At 38.0% G+C, this 20000-nt stretch overlaps 1 protein-coding gene across 1 annotated transcript; it reads right to left on the bottom strand.

The window, feature by feature from the left end:
- Nucleotides 1–1127: 1127 nt before the first annotated feature.
- Nucleotides 1128–13711, bottom strand: LOC110114597 (ATP synthase subunit beta, mitochondrial). The gene is made up of 9 exons (XM_020847527.2): nt 13098–13711; nt 12324–12399; nt 12143–12231; nt 11907–12024; nt 11723–11826; nt 11465–11623; nt 11165–11389; nt 10746–11057; nt 1128–1576 (listed from the first exon to the last, which is right to left on the bottom strand). The coding sequence occupies exons 1-9, from the start codon at nt 13575–13577 to the stop codon at nt 1463–1465; spliced, it is 1677 nt and encodes a 558-aa protein (XP_020703186.1). The 5' UTR covers nt 13578–13711; the 3' UTR covers nt 1128–1462.
- Nucleotides 13712–20000: the final 6289 nt, after the last annotated feature.

Here is a 20000-nt window from a genome sequence, read left to right as displayed (position 1 = left end):
AAAATAATCAAGATGAAAAATATAATTATGATATTCATTTGCATGAAAATCATCTTTTAATTTTCTCAAGAAGAATTCATCCTTTTGGTCAACCACTCTTCACTACATTATCTTGGAGTGAGTACAATTTAGTTCGATGACATGTTCTTAACAATTGTGAAAAGCTAAAGCCATACCTTGGATACATAATTAACTAAAATATTTATGATATTAAATTTTTTAACAAATAATGTATTAAACTGTAATTAAATTTTATAAAAATTATGTGTCAATAAATATGATAATGAGCTAAGAAAATAATATCATTTATTTAAGATGTGGCAACAAAGCAAAAAAGATCAGCTTCAATTATGATTTGAACAAAGAGTGAAATATTCAATTTTTAATTTTGTTTACTATTTATATTTATAATTTTTTTCTAATGTTCACAATTTCATAAAATTTGATCATTTTCTTGCTTCTAGAGCTTGAATCTTGATGAATCACTTGAAGGTAACGAAAATCTTTATTTCCTAAATATTTGAGTAAAGTATGTACCAAACAAATGCCTAAACTATTTGCTGCAGGAAAAAGACAGGAGGGAAGGGGCAACATTAGCAAAACAATTCGCAATAAGACGCAGGAAGCAAGTTTATCCTGGAGCCTTTCAATTTGAGACCCAATCCATGAAGATCCAAAACTCAACAAATGAGGAATAACAAAGGAATTGGATGTGTTAAAATAAATATCAGAAATAATTCTTTTAAGTTTCAATGCCAAGCCTAAAGCCTAAAACCTCGTCAACCAAGCTAAATTTCAAAAAATGTTTAACAATCAGCTAACCAAATTTTACTTATTAAGATATGAATTATCACATTTATCCACTTAATCACCATACAGCAACCATAATACAAAACACCTTCGATCAATACTAATTTAAGATTATGACAAGAATGCGGTAATTACCTTATTAATACAAATTAAGATGCTAATTAGGTAATGAATTCAAGAACAGTCTGAAAGTGAGTTGCAGCTTACATGCATGCATAATAACAATATATTCCAGTAACCTGCCACCAAACACCAGAATAAGCCTTCTTGTGCAAAAATCTATAAGACGATTGAATATTAAAAGGGCAACCCATCCAGATCTAAAGCAGACATTGCAGACGATAAAGAGTTAGCATATCCCAACATTTTCAAACAAGAGAATAGTCAATTGTTCACGGAAAAGAAAATTCTCTGGTACAATTGACATCGTTGGAATCCACATGCAAGAATTCAAACAAATGTCAGTACTATTATTGGGCAAAAGAAAGCCCTATGGGTGGGGTACCTGCAGCAATCTTCTAAGAAGCTACAGAAATATGCCATCATCGTAAATGAATTCTACTTCAGCACAATTGACTTAAAAAATTGTGTTCCCCAGAAGCAAGACACTACAAAACATCAAACAATTATTAAAAAGATTGAAGGTTCTTTCTTAGGAACTTGACTCCTTGGAAATCTTCTCAGCCTTGGCAATGACCTCTTCAATACCGCCCACCATGTAAAATGACTGCTCAGGTAGATCATCATATTTACCGTCAAGAACACCCTGCCGACAAGAACGAAAAATAATTAGTAACAGAAAAAAAAAACGAATATGAGTATAATATAATCTCATCCCAGATCATCACATTTACCAAAGGATATCATTCTGCCTGGAAAACGATTTCTAGTTCAATCTGAAGAAAGATTAGAAGATTGCAAAAAAAAACCTAAGAGAACTCATAATCATAGAAGCACTTGTATATGTACCTAATGGAAACTGGATGTCGGCAGTACTTTTATTGGAATGTAATTTTATATGCTACTAGGGCGGATAATATTTCAAAGAAACATAAAATTTGTAGGGTCTTTCCTAACATTTATCTTTTACATTGGAACTTCAATGAAAAACGACCTAAGGGGTAAAAGAGAAGGTATTGACAAACATAATAATGAGAGATACAGAAGTTCATTTTTTTCCACTTGTGAAGTATATCTATAAGAATGTACTTAGGTTTTACCGTTTTAGTAAAACTAATCTATGGAAAACAAAGAAGGCAACACCAACATATTTAAGCTTAAAATACACACACGTATCATCTACGAAAGTAATTTCTTTAGTGTCATAACCACTTAATTTTATTTTATAAAAAAACCATAAAGAAATAAACATGAATATAATGGAATTTAAACTGTTAAGTGATTCGCACAATAAATCTAACAATATCATTATTGCATTTGTCAAAAATGTTGTTATCACATATCATAAATAACATGTTGTCAATTAGATCGCATACCATGATTTCTGCATCAAATCTGAAAAGATCAAAGATATCATGTTCATTGAAGATTTAGGTCCGATCTCTTAATGAAAACTATTGTTAGTAGTGAATCGCATATCATACTGCTAAAATTAAATAGAATGTCAAAAAAAATTTATAGGCATGATTGAATCATCAATCGGATACTATATGATTTTAAAGCCTCTAGAGCTAGACCTATTGATTGTGATTACAATAAATAAGGATAAGTTTGAATTTACAAACTTGATTGAATAATAAGCTTGTTTATTTCTTTGTAATCCAGAATGAAGAGAATTTGTAATAGAATTACTTTAAAGATTGAACTAGTCTAGGTATTATAGTCTGTAGATGAGGTTTTCTCCTTTTTAATGTAGTTTGTTTAAGTTTGGATTTAATCAATGCATACAGTAATTCCCTATTTAAGAGCTTAAAACTCTACAAAAAAAAAATCAAACCAAGTTCTAATTTACTTTTCTAATCATACAAAATATTACCATTGTGTTACAATGCCGGCCTAGGAGAGGACGGCTCAACCGATCCAAAAATGACCGGTTCAGTGTTATAGTCGGTGGCCCAAGCCTGGGCAGAACCCAGAGAGGAGGGGGAGCCCTAGTGGGGCCCATTGCTTAATTAAATAATGCTTAGGAGGGAAAATTTGAATGGAGGGCTGTTTTAGGGATTTTGTAAGCTTCCTTTGATTTTAATTAATCTTGTGGAGGCTAGGGTTTCGAGTATCTTGAGATTTGCTGAAATTTGAGATCTAGAGTTTGTTTTGTGTGGGCTCTAGGCTTTGCTAGAGATTTGGAGAGTATTTCTTCCTCTTCAATTGAAGAAAATTGTATATTGCTTTGTGTTTCTTGTTCGTGGATTGAATCAAAGTATTTCTCTTATGTTTTCTTCTCCAATCTACTATATTTCGTGCATGATTTTTGTTAATTTCTCTTTAATATCAGCCCTTTTTTCTCATTGTTTTTGCCAATTCCTGCTAGGTTTGCTTGTGAACTCAAGTATTGCCCTTAGGATTACTTGCGAACTCAAATACTTCCAATCAATTTGGTATCAAAGCGTTGTCTTGGGACAATCAGCGGTTGAAATCCAAAAATTTCAGCAAGGAAATTTCATCCGCAAGAAGATTTTCTCCTAAATCTTGGGAAGGAAAATGGCCGGAAGGAAAGTTAAAGTATTGGAGGGAGAAATAGGCCAACTAAAGACAGATTTTGAGGGAAAAATCGCTGATTTTCAGAATGAGTTTGCTTCCATCCATGAAAAGATGGATTGAAGGTTCGCCGACTTCGAAGACATGATAAAGAAGATGCTTGAAGACAAACAAAATCCGGCAACATTGGAAGCAAAGGAGACCACCAGCGACAATGGGAGAGGCGGAAATCCGAACTCATTTAAGAGGAAGGAGAAACCGGAAGTGGAGATCCTTGGGGGAAATGATGTTAGCATATTCATGAAGATAATGCTATGTGGGAAAAGATAGTTAGTGATATTAAAAATATTTCAAAAAATATACTTTCAGAATCAAAAGAAAAAAATTCATAATAGTAAAAAAGTTAGTGGTAGAATCAAAATATCCAAGAAAATATTAAAAATAAAAAATTTTGTTATAAAAATTGATTCAGATATAAAGCTCAAAAAATTGGAAAAGATATATAAGGAGCCATAGGGATTTTAAGAAAATAATATATAATGCAAAGAATTCAACTTTAAGTGATTATATAATAGATTATAGATATTAAGAAAGAGAGAAAATGTACGTATAAATTAGCCAAATAAAGAGATAGGAGAAGTAAAAGATTTAGTTTAAGTGAAGTCTATTAAGGGTGAAAATTAAAAAGTATTTTTACATAGAAAAAGATATTCAATATAGGTGGATGAGACATTTCGATAAACTTTTCAATAAATGTTGTGAGAATATGATTGACTTTAATGATCTTAGCACCCAAAATAAAACTAGATATTTTTATTTTTACAATCATATTAATATAACCAAAGCTTGAGAGGCTTTAAGAAAATAATGTATGGAAAAGCAATAAGACTTGATAAACTTTTCAATCATGTATCTTGCATTGCTTTTGAAGAAGAAATTCAAATTCAGCTCCCAAATTTGTATTCCAGCACTTTATTCCAATCTCCTTTGCTGATTCTTACCACAAAAATGCATCAAATTGGCATCAGAGTTTAAGGATTGCTTGTTGGAACGTTTCTAAGCAGGTCGGGAAGGAGACCTACACGAACAATTCCTTGTCTTAACTCAAAAGGGGGGCTGTCATGGTGTACAGGGAGAGATTTGAGTTTTTGTCAGGGAGGTTGAGGGGAATTTTGGAGGTGGTGTTGAAGGAAAATTTCATGAAGGGCCTCAAGCCCGACATACGAGCGGACATCAGATTGCTGAGACCGAGGGGGTTAAAGAAGACAATGGAGCTTACCCAAATAGCAGAGGATCGGAGATAATTGGAAAGGAGCAATAAGAGCGGGATTGCTATAGACTCTTACAGAAGTATCTCGACGTCACTGGCACCGCGGACCCAGACGATGTCATTTCAGCGGGATGCAACGTGGGAGAAGAGTGGGGGAGTTTGCCCTGAGGCCAACTTCAAGTGCCTCAGAGAGGCAGAGGTGCAGGAAAAGAGAGCAAAGGGGTCTATTCTTTCGTTGTGGTGAGAAGTATGCACCAGGTCATCAGTGCAAGGACCGCACACTCCAGGTCATTGTGGTTTGTGAGGAGACCAACAGTGATGATTTGGTGGAGGAAGCCAAAGAAGGGGAGCACATATATCTAGATGTGGCAGAAGTGTCCCATAATTGAGTGGTGGGTTTACTCCAAGTCACACTATGAAAGTGAGGTGGCAGATCGGGGAGTAACTAGTGCTGCTTTTGGTGGATAGTGGGGCTACTGTTAACTTCATCTCCAATCGGGTTATAAATCAATTGGGATTTAAGTTGGTGAATACAAGAAATTTTGGAGTCATGATGGGAACATGAAAGGTCGAGAGTAGAGGGATTTGTAAGAGGTTGGTGCTAGCACTCCAGAGCATACATAGTGGAGATTTTCTTCACTTAGATTTGGGGAGCACATATGTCATCCTAGGGATAATGTAATTACAAACAATCAGGAAGATAAAGGAGGACTGGAAGTCCTTGACTACAGAGATTCAGGTCGAGGGGAAGAAGGTGATGCTGCGAGATAATGCCAATCTATGCAGAACCATGATTTCACTCAAAATCATCACCAAGGCGATACAGGGAGCAAGGCTAGGCTACTTGATGAAGTTGTAGAGTTTGGAGGGGATTTGAGATTCAGAGTCGCTCAAGGTCCCTTAGTGTATATATCAGCTTCTACAGCAATTTCCTGGTGTTTTTTAGCAGCTTAGTGGATTACTACCACCTTGAGAGCAAGAGCACGCTATTACTTTAAAGTAGAGAGCTCCTCCTATCAGTGTTGATCATACCGGTACCCGCAGTTCAAATGGATGAAATAGAGAAGCTTGAGTCAGGGACTATCAGGCCCAATGTGAGCCCCTTTACCAGCCCAATTTTACTTGAGAAAAAGGACGGTAGTTCGATGTTTTGCATGGATTATAGGGCCCTAAATGAAAAAACTATGTTGGACAAGTTTTTTATCCTTGTGATTGATGAGTTGCTAGACGAGCTGTTTGGGGTGGTCATCTTCTCAAAGATTGACCTAAAATCAGGTTAGCGTTAGATCAGAATGAAGACGAGTGTGCACAAGACAGCTTTCAGAACTCATGAGTCACTATGAGTTTTGGGTGATGCATTTCGGCCTTACCAATACTCCATCCATTTTTCAATCCCTCATGAATTGGGTTTTTCATCCCTACCTCAGAAAATTTGTCTTGATATTTTTTGACAACATCCTGATGTACAGTCATATGAAGGTAGAGAATGTGAATCACCTAAGTACTGCACTAGAAACTTTGAGGAAGCACCAGTTGTATGCTAACCTAAAAAATGATCTTTTGCATACCCACAGGTGTACCTAGGCTATGTGATAAACAAAGCAAGGGTAACAGCAGACCAATCGAACATTGAGGCTATGCTGGATTGGCTTTTACCAAAGAAGTTGGGGTTGGATTGGCTTTTACCAAAGAAGCTGGGGGAGCTGAAAGAGTTCTTAGGCCTCACCGGATACTTCTGAAAGTTTGTGTGAGGGTCTATAATGTACCGACAATTCTCCTCAAAGAGGCATGCAGTGTCTGATACGTATCCGACACGACACACATCCGACACTCCTCCGACACGTGTTGAACATGCCAAAAATGTGTCCGATTAAAAAAATTTTAAATACAAATTGGATACCCATGTCCGACACGCTAACCTTAAATATTTAATGAATTTTTTTAATATAATTTCTTGAATTTAAAATCTTTACTTATTTAAAATCTAAATTTCTTATTTCAAATCCACAACACACCAAATCAATCATCCACACTTAATACCTCATTCATCGAATATTCTCATTTTCATTTCTCTTTGGTGGGTTAAAACTTTGATTTCACAATGATGCCCGATGTCATCTCAACATTAACATATGACGTCATTATAGCATCAACATTTCAAAATGATCTTCATATCAAAGTCTGACATTATCTTTACATTGATGCTCGATGCTAGCAATTTCTACACCCACAACTTGACATCTCATCTTTGTCCAATGCCTTCTCAACATCGACGACCAACGCCCTCTCAACATCGACAATAAACACCCTCCTAACATTAACGCCAAAATATTTACTGCATAACATCAACGCTCGACTCTCGACAGCATTTTCATCTCTCTCGATAAGAGATAAACGGGATCGACGCCCAACTCTCAACATCCTAATATTAATACCTTTAAGCACAATTTCTAGTTAAATGACTTGTGTTTCTTTATTTTTAAAATTATATTTATTCAATTTTTATACATTATTTTAAAATATAAAAATTATAATGCCATGTACAACCCGTGTCTGTGTCCTATACTTTCAATAATTGATGTGCCCCGTGTTCGTGTTCGTGTTCGTGTCCGTGTCGTGTCGTGTCGTATCCATGTCGTCGTGTCCGTGTTTGTGCATCAAGGGCAAGGGTATGGCACGATAGCATGGCCACTGATTGAGCAGTTGAAGAAGGACAATGGGGGGAGGTAGCGACATAAGATTTCGAGCAGTTGAAGAAAGCCATGACCAGAGTGCCAGTGTTAGCACTCCCTGACTTCAACTGGCCATCTGTGGTGGAGACAAATGCGTTAGGATACGGACTGGGAGCAGTGCTCATGCAGAATCATCTGCCCATCGCTTATTTCAGTCAGCTGCTCAATATTAGGGCAAGGATCAAGTCCGTATACGAGTGGGAGTTGATGATGATTATCTTGTAATCCAAAAGTGATGACCCTATTTGTTCAGATGACATTTTATCATCAGGACAAATTAGATGAGTCTGAAGGTTCTACTAGAGTAAAGGATAGTGACTAAGGAGTGTCTGAGGCGGTTGTCCAAATACTTAGGATATGACTTCAAGATTTAGTATCACCCAAGACTGGAGAATAAAGCCACGGATGTATTATCATTGTAAACAAACGATCCATAGTTAACAACTTTGTCAATACTTATGGTTTTAAATTGGGAAGCCCTGAAATGAGTGGGCAGAATAAGGGACTGAGGAAGATCAGAGATGAGTTCTTACAGAACCCAGACAGTCATCCCAGTCACACTGAGGGAAGCCAGCAGCTACATCAGGAGTGATTCATTTTACCGAGGAGGTTGGCATATATCCCCAAACTATTGCAGGAGTTTCATAATAGTGCAGTTGGAGGACATTCAAGAGCTCAGAAAACCTACAACCGACTGTCAGCGGAATTGTACTGGGTGGGGATGCAACGCGATGTAGAGAACAGGGTAGCCAGGTGTGATGTGTGCCAGAGACACAAGTATTTAGCTATGGCATCAGCAGGGTTACTACAGCCTCTAGTTCTACAGAAGAGGGCTTGGGAGGAGGTGACAAGGGATTTAATCAAGTTGTCAGATTCTGAGGGATTTTCAATGATACTGGTAGTAGTAGACCGTCTGAATGCACAATTCATTCCCCTGAAGCACTCTTACACCATGGTCTCTATGTCTACTGCTTTCATACGAGAGGTGGTGCACTTGCATGAATATCAAGAATCTATTGTGTCAAATAGAGATAAGGTGTTCCTGAGCCACTTATGAAAGTTATTTGATTTAATGGGGGGCAATCTTGAAGATAAGCACATCATACCATCCCTAGATAGATGGCCAGTCAGAGGTGGTTAACAAAAGTGTAGAGACCTATTTGAGATGCTTCGAATCAAATACATCAAAGAGTTAGGCAAAGTGGATTGCTTGGGCAAAATATTAGTATAAGGGTATAACACCTCATATCATTCAGCAACACAGACCATTTCTTTCAGGACTCTCTATGGGAGACTCATTTGATTCATTATAGGCATAGCACTACATAAGTATCCAATGTAGATCAGTACTTAGAGGAGAGGGTCATGGTATTATCTGAGCTTAAAGGACATATGTTGAGAGCCCAACAAATCATGAAAAGTATGGTTGATGAGCACAGAAGAAAAGTACACTTTGAGTCAGGTGACATGATTTACTTTGAGACCTTACAAGCAGAAGACACTAATCAGTAGAAGGAATGAGAAATTGTCACCACAATACTTTGGGCCTTATGAGCTTTTCGAAAACATTGGAGCAATGGCCTATTGATTGAGGCTACCACCATCATCATTGCACCTAATCTTTCATGTCTCATAGCTGCGAATGATGATAGGAGATCAAACATTATCTCCACCACCCCCGATTTTGACAGAGCAGATGGAGGTCATTTTGGAGCCCATGAATGAGAAGGCGTTCGTCAAGGGAAAACAAGATCACAGGAGGTACAAATCAAGTGGAAGGATTTGTCGGAGAACAAAGCTACTTGGGAGCTATACGAGATGATCAAAAAACAGTTTCCCTCCTTCCACCTTGAGGAAAAGGTGCGTCTTTAGGGGGAGTACTGTTACACCTACACCCTATGTGAGGGAGAGCCAGACGCTTGCTTCTGATCGACCGAACCTAGCAGAGCAGCTGGGTGGGAATCAAAATAGCAGGGAAGGGATTTTGAAACTTCTTATGGACCCCAAGAGAGTTAATATTGACTATATAAGGAGGAGAAATCAAGGGGAAAATATTTAGGAAAGTTTTTATTGTGTTTAATGGTGGTTATAGCTATTTAAAGGAGATTATTGGCTAGGGTTAGGGGGTTATGTTTTCACTGTAATTTTTTATATGTTTATGAGTTCCTAATGGCGCCTAGGGTTGTGGTAGAGCTAATCTACCTCTCGAATAGTAGATCAAGTGTATCTTGCATAGCTTTTGAATTAGAAATCCAAATTCAGCTCCTAAATTTGTATTCCTGCACTTTATTCATATCTCCTTCGCTATTTTTTACCATTAAAACACATCAGGTCCACGGATCAAATTGCATATCCATAGAGCAGAATCTCAAGCATAAGGAATCTAATAATATCACAACAAACGGAAGGACATAACACATGAATGACAACCATTAACATGCGTAGATCAGAATAACTTATCATCATATATTAATATTCTAATGTATGACATATCCAAATACTTAAAGTTATCATGCTGATATACTATTTTATCTTCTAAAATTAATGATTAAAATTGTTAAATCACAATAACTAAAACTGAAAATCATATAAAAATCCTTTTGATAGAAGCTACTTAGGAACTCTCAATTTTGTTAAGAAAAAACTTATGTCGGTATATCCTGATATATTTTGCATTAAAATGGGGTCATTATTATGAAAGGTTCTGTTAATTTCATGAATTTTTTGTTATCCCTAAATACTAATAAATTAGACAAACTATAAGAAAAATATATCTAAACTATTAGACAAAATAGCTAAACTATTATACATACATAAGTACAATCATTATAGAAAAAAATATTATGAATGACTAATAGTTTTGTTATATTCATCTAACAGCTTAATTATATTTGTCTAATAACTTAATTATATTGTCTAATAGTTTAGTTGTATTGAATGATATATGATATGTGAAATCAAGAACATGTGTCAAAGAAATAATCTTACCTCAATACAAAATGTATCAGAATACATTTATTAGCAGATTCATGTACTTAGTTGTTTTAGAGGTAACCATTACGCTCACTCTTGCACCCAGACCAAGGTATAGTTTTGTTCGGAAAAAATAATTGCAACTTCTTTAAAAAAATTTCACATATAGACAAAGAAGATAAAAATCGCTTGCAAAAAAAAAAGAAGACTCAACTTACAAGGTATCCTGTTTCTAGTAATAACTCTAAAATAATCACTCTATAGAAAGAAAGCCCAACCACATGCTAAGTTACTTTTCTCACCTGAAAACTACTGATACACTCCTTCAAGTCCACATACTTTCCAGGTGCACCAGTGAAAACTTCAGCAACATGGAAAGGCTGGCTCAGGAAACGCTGGATCTTACGAGCACGAGCAACAGTAAGCTTATCATCTTCACTGAGCTCATCCATTCCAAGAATTGCAATGATATCTTGAAGGTTCTTATAGTTTTGAAGAACCTTCTGAACACCACGAGCAGTGTTGTAGTGCTCTTCTCCTAAGACATGGGGAGAAAGCATTCTCGATGTGGAATCAAGCGGATCAACAGCAGGATAGATACCAAGTTCAGAGATCTAATCATGGAAAAGAAAACAAGTAGTTGAGATATGCCTAATTAATAATAAACAGAAGATTGCAATAGTTCAATTAGGCAATAAATGCTTGTACAAGAAAGGAGAACCTGTCTTGACAACACAGTTGTGGCATCAAGATGTGCAAAAGTGGTAGCTGGTGCTGGATCTGTCAAGTCATCAGCAGGGACATAAATAGCTTGCACAGAAGTAATAGAGCCCTTCTTTGTTGTTGTGATGCGCTCTTGTAATCCTCCAAGGTCAGTAGCTAGAGTCGGTTGGTAGCCAACAGCAGATGGAATACGACCAAGCAAGGCAGACACCTCAGAATTTGCCTGAAGACAAATACACAAGCATGCAAATATAAAAATTTCAAATGCTAACAACAATTTATTGTTCTCTGCACATACCTGAGTGAACCGGAAAATATTATCAATGAAGAGCAGCACATCTTGCCCTTCAGCATCACGGAAATACTCAGCCACAGTAAGTCCAGTAAGCCCAACACGAGCACGAGCACCTGGTGGCTCATTCATTTGCCCATAAACAAGAGCACACTTGCTCTCATCCTAGTATGCAAAAAAAAGTGATAACAAAGTCATACAATCAAAAGAAAGAAAACAAAACAGGTAAAAAATATAGCCTAACCTATGTAATAAAATGCTCACTTGCTTATCACCAAGCTTAATCACACCACTTTCAATCATTTCCCGGTACAAGTCATTGCCTTCGCGAGTTCGTTCTCCAACGCCAGCAAAGACAGAAAACCCACCTGAACAAAATAAATTGATTGATTATGTGAGCAGTGATAATGTTAGAGAAAAACAATAGAAAGTACTTTTTCTAACAAACCATGAGCTTTAGCAACATTATTAATAAGTTCCATGATAAGGACAGTTTTCCCCACACCAGCACCACCAAATAGGCCTATCTTACCACCCCTCTGATAAGGTGCAAGAAGATCAACAACCTAAAAAGATAAACATCAATAAAAACTGAACTTTTTAGTAAGGAAGTATCAATACGGCTTAAAAGACACTAAGATTGTCATATGTTATCAGACTTAGGGAGCATTTATAATGCACTACCTTGATACCAGTAACAAGGATTTGCTGCTCTGTTGCTTGATCAACAAAGGCAGGAGCCTCGCGATGGATAGGAAGGAAGTGATTGGTCTCTATAAAGAGTGAATGAAATAAAATACATGATAATCATATTTAAAGATGGCCTTATGGACCTCAATCAAACTGGAATACAAAAAGAACTTACTTATTTCTCCCCTCTCATCAATAGGCTCTCCAATAACATTCATGATGCGGCCAAGGGTAGACCTACCCACAGGTACCTAGCATATAGTTAGAAATAAGCCAGTGTCAAATGAAATTTCTTATTGGATCAATCACAGAAAACATACATTTGACGGTAATAATCTTGAACTGATTCACAATAAGAGAATAAACAAAAGCACAGCCGAACATATTAAGCATAAATCTAAGAACTAATTTCTTCTAATTTCAATTAAAAACAAACTCTATTTTATACAAGAGAACAATTTCATATGAAATGCCCATAATTACATCCCAATATAAGACCACAACAACAGAAAATTCATCAAGGTAAATAGAAAGAATAAATAGCGAACCTAAAACATGCGTACCTTTCTCAATCGTCTTCATGTAAAACGTCAGAAATAGCACAATCAAACCAGATACAACTATAATATTATAAATGAAAGAAATCAATTTTCCGCAAATAATGCCGTAGAAAGAATGATATAAAGCATTAGAATTCCCTGTGGAAAGAAAGATCAACATGAATGCATCAATGTTGTTTAATGAAACGAAAATTTTGAAATGGCGCTAATCAAAACTATAAAGCACGTTTTAAGATACCAGATAACATCGTTTCCATTATTTTGGAAACCTTAAGCTCGGAATGACTAAATGCCAAAACATAAACGTAAAAGACCTATCCATGAAAGAAAGGGGACACCAAATTAGGAAAAAACAGCAAATAGGATCTTTATTTGGATCAAGAGAATACGGTAATCGGTGATCCGGTGTTCAACACCCTCTGTCCCCGCACAAGCCCCTCTGTTCCGTCCATAGCGATCGTCCTCACCATCTTCTCACCCAAGTGCTGTGCCACCTCCAAGACAAGGCGGATTTGGTTGTCCAGCACCTCGAGAGCAGTCAGGATCGGCGGTAGTCCTTCATCAAACCGCACGTCAACGACGGCTCCGATCACTTGGCATACACGGCCGACAGCGCCAGCGCCAGTAAACTCATCTGTGACCTTGCCACTGGGACCACCCGAAGCTTTGGCGGGCGATGGTGGGGAAGGCGCAGGCGCAGCGGCGGCGGTAGCAAACTCGACGGCGCGGGAGAGGAGGAAACCAGTGGGTGAAGGGCGAGAGATCGGAGATGGAATGGGAGGTCTGGGATTGGGGAAGGAGGATTTGGGAGATGAGAAACGGCGAGAGGAAGCGCGAAGTAAGGAAGCGAGGATCCGCCGTGAGGCCATGGCAAGCGAGAGCTAGGTTAAGCGACTGCTTAGGTTTTCAAAGGGAGAGTATGCAGCATTTGAGATCTGGTAGGGAGGCAGCTTAGCTTCCGGATGCCATTGAGATATTATTGGGAAAATCATGGGCTGGCAATTGTTTCAAATCAGAATGTGTTGGGCTGGCAATGTTTTCGAATGGCCTATGACCCCGATGCCCAAAAAATCCAGCAAAAGTTTAGATGACTTTCGGATTATATCGTTTAGTACATAGTGTACACAAAGTTTAATGGCAACTATTATTTTTTTATGAACAAAAAAGTTTCTCAATATATTGAATAGAGCATTTATTTAAGGGTTGTCATTTACTTAGAATTTCTTTTACTTCATATTTTTCTGTTAAAATTAAAATAAAAAAACTATTTTTCAAACATAATTGAAAGCAAATCTTTCTAAAATAACCAATAATATTTTCCCATTGTTTCGTTCAAATAAATATGATTTGATATTTTTTTGGGACATTTAGGTCAACTAAGGCTAATTCATGCACACATCATATGCACAAAACTCGAATATAAAACCTCTTAGTTGGTAGTCAAAATTCTCAACAAACAGATCAATATTAACTGTATATAATTTGGTATTAACTATTCTTATCATAAAGATAAAAAAATTTACTCAGTTTAAGAATTCATTTATTCACCAAAAAGTTTAGAAAAAATGAATTTAAAAAAAAAGTATTATAATACATTAATACTATGCACATACAATATATATAAAACAAAGAAATAATGCATTATGATGGATCAATGCGATGCACATAGATGTCTCAGCAAACTCTACTAAAACCTTAAGATGTTCAAAAGTCATGTAGATGGTGTATAGTAGCATGTAAAATTATGTGCTTATACCTTCACATTGAGCTTTTGGAGCATCAGGATACTCTATCTAGATCATTTGTATTTTATTTTACATTTGATATCGTCAATCTATTTGAAGTATAGATTGATAGTAATTAGAAGGTGATAGCTTTAGGCATTATGTCTAAGTTTTTTTCTAGTAAAATTATGTGTCAAGTTTAGTGAGATTTGAAGGAGCTTTAGGCATAGAGCTTTTCAGATTGTCATAGGAACTCTTGTCAAATGAAAAAGTATGTGTTGGCCTTTATTTAAGATAATGGGTGGTTTCTTCGTATACTCTGACGAGCGAAGGAAATTGACTCATAATAACAATTTGTTAGTGAAACTCTAAGTGAAGGGGAAGCTTTAGGTGCAGTTTTAGCACAATTCGGTGTCTTCATATTGTTCTTAGAAGTTTGAATACTCCCTAACTTTATCATATAATATATATTATAGTTCACTAATGTGTTTGGTTTGATTAGTAAATGACATGCTTTTGTGCACTTAATTTTGAGTGAGGTAAAAATAAAATATAAATTTGAAATTTTCATTTTTTTTTTTTTTTGTGATTAAATATGATGTATAGAATAATATACTATCTCAAAAAAAATATATATATATATATTATATAATGGACTTAAAAATAAATATAGAATGTTTTGAAAAATATCTATGTTGTTAGATACTTCAACTATCTAATATTGATAAAATAGAATTCTTTTTAATGGTGAATATGTTCCTTATAAAGGGTAAGCCTTTATAATTAATTACATCTAAATCGAAGTGATCTCTTAAAAGCACTCTCAATGAAGATAGTATTACATTTTAAAATTTAGGAAAGGGTAATCTTTTAATGTAAGATAGGATATATCATTTTTTTTAAAGAATTAGGTATTACAACTTAGCTACTGAAGCCAAGCCCAACCATTAAGGATATATAAATATTCTAGCTAATACAAAATTTTATATTTGGTCCTAAAAACTTTTTATTTTCTTTGAATTCATAAGTGTTATATTTAGTTGATTTTATTATTTCTTTATCTTATAGAAACTTATTGGTTTCTAAAAAAATCAATCATCAAAAGAAGTACTAGTTTTCCTAAAAGAAAACAAGTAGGATTTGTTTTCACACAAATTTTGATTTTTTTGGTTACAAATCAAGTTTTGGTTTTAGTTGTAAATCAAGTGTGTGTTAATTGTCCATAAAATTCCGATTTTCTTTCTATTAGGTTCTCGATTTTAGTCATGTTTTACAATGAAATAAGTTTTATTTTGATTCATGTTTTACATTTGTTGAAATGGAATATTCTAATATAAAGCTGGTGTATGGAACACACGAAACCTGCAACAAATAAGAAAAACAGGAAGGAAGGAAGGAGCAGGGAGGAGAAGCAGAGAATTCAAGAAGAGGAGTTCATATTAAAACTGTATAATAATGTCTATCTTCTCTACAGCCCAGCATACTAGTATTATACTACGTAGTGTCTAAAGTAGTAAAAGGCTAAAATACTATCACTTAGCTGCACATGTGTAAAAGCAGTAAAGTCATAATAGAAAATAACAGAAAATGGTAGTGGAGGCTGTAGTTTGTTAGGAAAAGCAGAGTGAGTGCTGGAGAGGTGTGGTCCGTGGTTTAGCCCATCTCATGTTCCACATCAGGCTCCCCGGCTTTCGAATTTTCCTTGTCACAGGAAATGGATTGAATCTGGTGGTGAATAGGAAAAGATGTCAGAGACATTAAAAGTTGGAGTAAGATATTGTGGAGGCAGGTCAACGACATAAGTATTATCGTTGATTCGTCGCAGGATTGGTATGGGACCAACTTTGCGAGGACCGAGCTTTGAGTAGGAACCCGGTGGTAGCCGCTCTTTGCGAAGGCGAACCATAACCAAATCTCCCGGATTAAATAGCTTGAGGCGGCGTTTGGAGTCAGCTGCTTGTTTGTAGTTGGTATTGGCGGCCTCCAACTTGGTGCGAACATCAGCTAATATCTTGGCATACTCTTCAGAAGTCTTGGCAGCTATCTTGCTTCGACATTGCGGCAGTATTGTGATGTCTACCACATGGTTGGGGGTCTTCTTATAGACAATGCTAAAAGGACATTGCCCAGTTGAGCGATTGGCCATAGAATTATAGGCGAATTCTGCTTGGCCAAGATAATCATCCCATTGCTTTGGGTTCTCATGTGCTAAGCATCGTAGCATACTTCCCAGCGTGCGATTAACCACCTTCGTTTGACCATCGGATTGTGGATGATAAGCTGAACTCAGCTTAATTTCAGTTTGCAACCTTTTCCAAAGTTCTCTCCAAAAATGGCTAATAAACTTAACGTCGCGGTCGGACGTAATGCTGCGAGGTAATCCGTGCAAACGGACGATTTCTTTGAAGAACAAAATGGCAACATTTAGTGCATCAAAAGTATTCTTGCAAGGAAGGAAGTGAGCCATCTTTGAGAACATATCCACAACGACCATGATAGAGTCTGCTTCCCGTTTCGTTCCTGGCAACCCCAAGATGAAATCCATACTCAAGTCTTCCCATATGGATTGCGGAACTGGTAAAGGGGTGTAGAGTCCTGTATTTTGAGCATTGCTCTTATAACTCTGGCACACCGGACAACGTTCCACAAAACGAATTACGTCCCGGCGGAGATGTGGCTAATAGAAACGGTGTTGCATCTGTTCCAAGGTTTTTGCTTGCCCGACATGCGCAGCCAGCCCTCCACTGTGCATTTCTTTAATGAGATGTTCTCTCCAAGAAGATTCCGGCACACACAATTGATTTCCTTTAAATAAGAAATCATGCCTAATAGAAAAGTCGCTGACGGGTTGGAGAGGGTCTTGTAACAATTTGGTCCAGGGATCGGCAAAGTCACTATCGGTCGCATATAACTCCTGTAGCGCATGGATGCCCTGCACATCGGTTTGCAGCTGTGTTAGTATCATAGTCCGTCTGCTAAGAGCGTCTGCGACCCAGTTTTGTGCTCCCGACTTATGCCGCAATACAAAACTGAACTTTTGCAGAAAGGTTATCCATCGAGCATGCATCTTATTCACTGTTTTTCTGGTTGTTGATGAACTGGAGGGCTTGGTTATCAGTGTTCAGGACGAAGTATTGGTGCAGGAGATAGTGCTCCCACTGTTTTAAAGCTCGAATAACAGCATACAATTCCTGTTCATATGCTGACCAGTTTTGCCGGGCCGGACTCAGTTTTCCGCTGAAAAACTCAATGGGGCAGTCCTCCTGTGAAAGAACAGCTCCAACACCAACGGAAGAAGCGTCTGTGTCCACTTAGAAGGGTTTGGCGAAGTCAGGTACAGCGCGGACGGGCGCAGAACTTAACGCCGCTTTAAGCGTTTCGAAGCTCCGCTGTTGTGTTGAATCCCATTGAAACAATTTCCTTTTGAGGCAATCGGTAATCGGCGCTACAATGAGACTGAATCCTCGAATGAATCAGCGATAGAAATTTTCCAAGCCAATGAAGCTCCAAACATCGGTCGTTGAACGTGGCGTAGGCCACTGGGTGATCGCGGCCACCTTTTGGGCATCCATATGAACGTCGCGGCTAGAGATAATGAAACCCAGAAAGTGCATTGATCCTGTTGCAAACTCGCATTTAGGCAAGTTAAGGTATAGCTTATGAGTTTTTTAAATTTCAAAAACAGAGGTGAGGTACTGCAAGTGATCTTGAAGGGTGGGGCTGAATACTAGAATGTCGTCAAAATAAACAACGCAATACTTCCCCAAGGCCGGTCGTAGAATTTCGTTCATCAATCTCTTGAACGTAGCCGGAGCGTTGCATAATCCGAACAGCATGACGCACCATTTGAATAAGCCATCTCGCATCTTGAATGCCGTCTTCCATTCATCTCCCGGCCGGATACGAATCTGATGATAGCCGCTTCTGAGATCGAGCATGGAGAAAATTTCAGCCCCCGCGAGTTTGTCCAACATGTCCTCAAGACACGGCACAGGAAAAAGATACTTCACTATGATCTTATTGATAGCCCGGCTATCAATACATAGACGCCAGCTACCGTCTTTCTTTGGCACCAGTAAAGCGGGAACGGCGCACGGACTTAAGCTTGGTTGGATCAGCTTCTTCGCCAACAGCTCATCAACAATGTTCCTCAACGCCGTATGCTCTTGCGAACTCATTTTATAGTGTGGTAGATTGGGGAGCGTTGTGCCTGGTTGAAGATTGATTTGGTGTTGTATATCTCGAAGAGGGGATAGATCACTTGGTAATTCAGCAGGCCACACTTCAGCATATTGATGTAGTATAGGTTGAACTGTAGCAGGAATGTTGGGTGAGATTTCGCGGGAGTCAGCTGCTTCAGCTATAAGAGCAAACATCATAGAATTGTCCTGCCAAGAATGTATGAGACTTGCCCTAGACACTATAAACATGGTGGCCGAATCAGTGCAGTCCTTGTCCGACGCTGAAGGGGTTTGAGGCATCAATATAATCCTGCAATTCTTCCAGTCAAAGGCGTACGTGTTATTCCGTCCATCATGTATCGCACCCACATCGAACTTCCATGGTCAGCCTAATATAGGGTGGCAAATTTCCATTTCAAGGACATCACACAATACTTCACAGACATAGTTCTTGCCAATAGAAAATGTAACTCTGCACATTTCAGTGACTAGTATCTCCACCCCTCTCTTGACCCAGCTTATCTTATACGAATGGGGATTCTTGGTTGTCTTCAACTGCAGCTTTGTCACAACAGTTCGCAACACAATATTCTCAGTGCACCCACTGTCAATCAACATGTTGCAAACTTTGCCGCCAATGGTGCAGCGAGTATGGAAGATCGAATGATGTTGCGAATTGTTAGCTTGCCGAGGGGCTAAGAGAAGTTTCTCTAATACACAAGCAACGTTTTCCCCGTCATCGGCCTGGAGGTATTCGATTTCCAATTCATTAACAGCTTCGGCAGATGGGTGTTCTGGGTCGTCTTCCTATTCTCCGTCAATCAGCTAGAGTTGTTGGCGATTCGGACACTCGTTTGATTTATGTCCATGTTGAAAACATCGGTAGCATTTGAGCGTCGTAGGTTTGGTATACGGATTGGCATCCTTGGGCGAGAATCGAGGGCGTAGAGTAGGCTTTGGTTCGACTCTCAGAATTCCGGCACCACCTGATTGTGGTGCGGGCGGCTTAATTGAACCTGATGCTGGTTGGGGTGTCACGGTCTCTGTGGATTATCGACAAGTGTAATAGGTTCTGGCACTACAGGAAAAACGTCGAAATCCGGCGGGTTTTTTCGGCAGTTACTCTATATTAACCGGCGGTTTTTTTCCTTACCGGCTGCTTGACGGCGGTTTTTTGACCGCCGTAAAAAATCGCGTAGGAAACTTTCACCGGCGGTTTATTATTGCGGCAGTTTGCCGGCGGCTTAGACCGCCAGTTACAGGCGGATTTTGAACCGGCGGTCTTCCGGCTGTTAGACCGCCGGTTATTTGACCGACGGCTTACCGGCGGTAAATATACCGACGGTTTGTCGGCGGTTTAGTTGGCGTCGTTTGTTTTTGAAACCGC

This window comes from Dendrobium catenatum, unplaced genomic scaffold, assembly GCF_001605985.2.
Source record: "Dendrobium catenatum unplaced genomic scaffold, ASM160598v2 fragScaff_scaffold_124, whole genome shotgun sequence".
NCBI lineage: Eukaryota > Viridiplantae > Streptophyta > Magnoliopsida > Asparagales > Orchidaceae > Dendrobium > Dendrobium catenatum.
The sequence above is the reverse complement of the archived record's forward strand: the minus strand, read 5'-3'. Positions and strand labels throughout refer to the sequence as shown.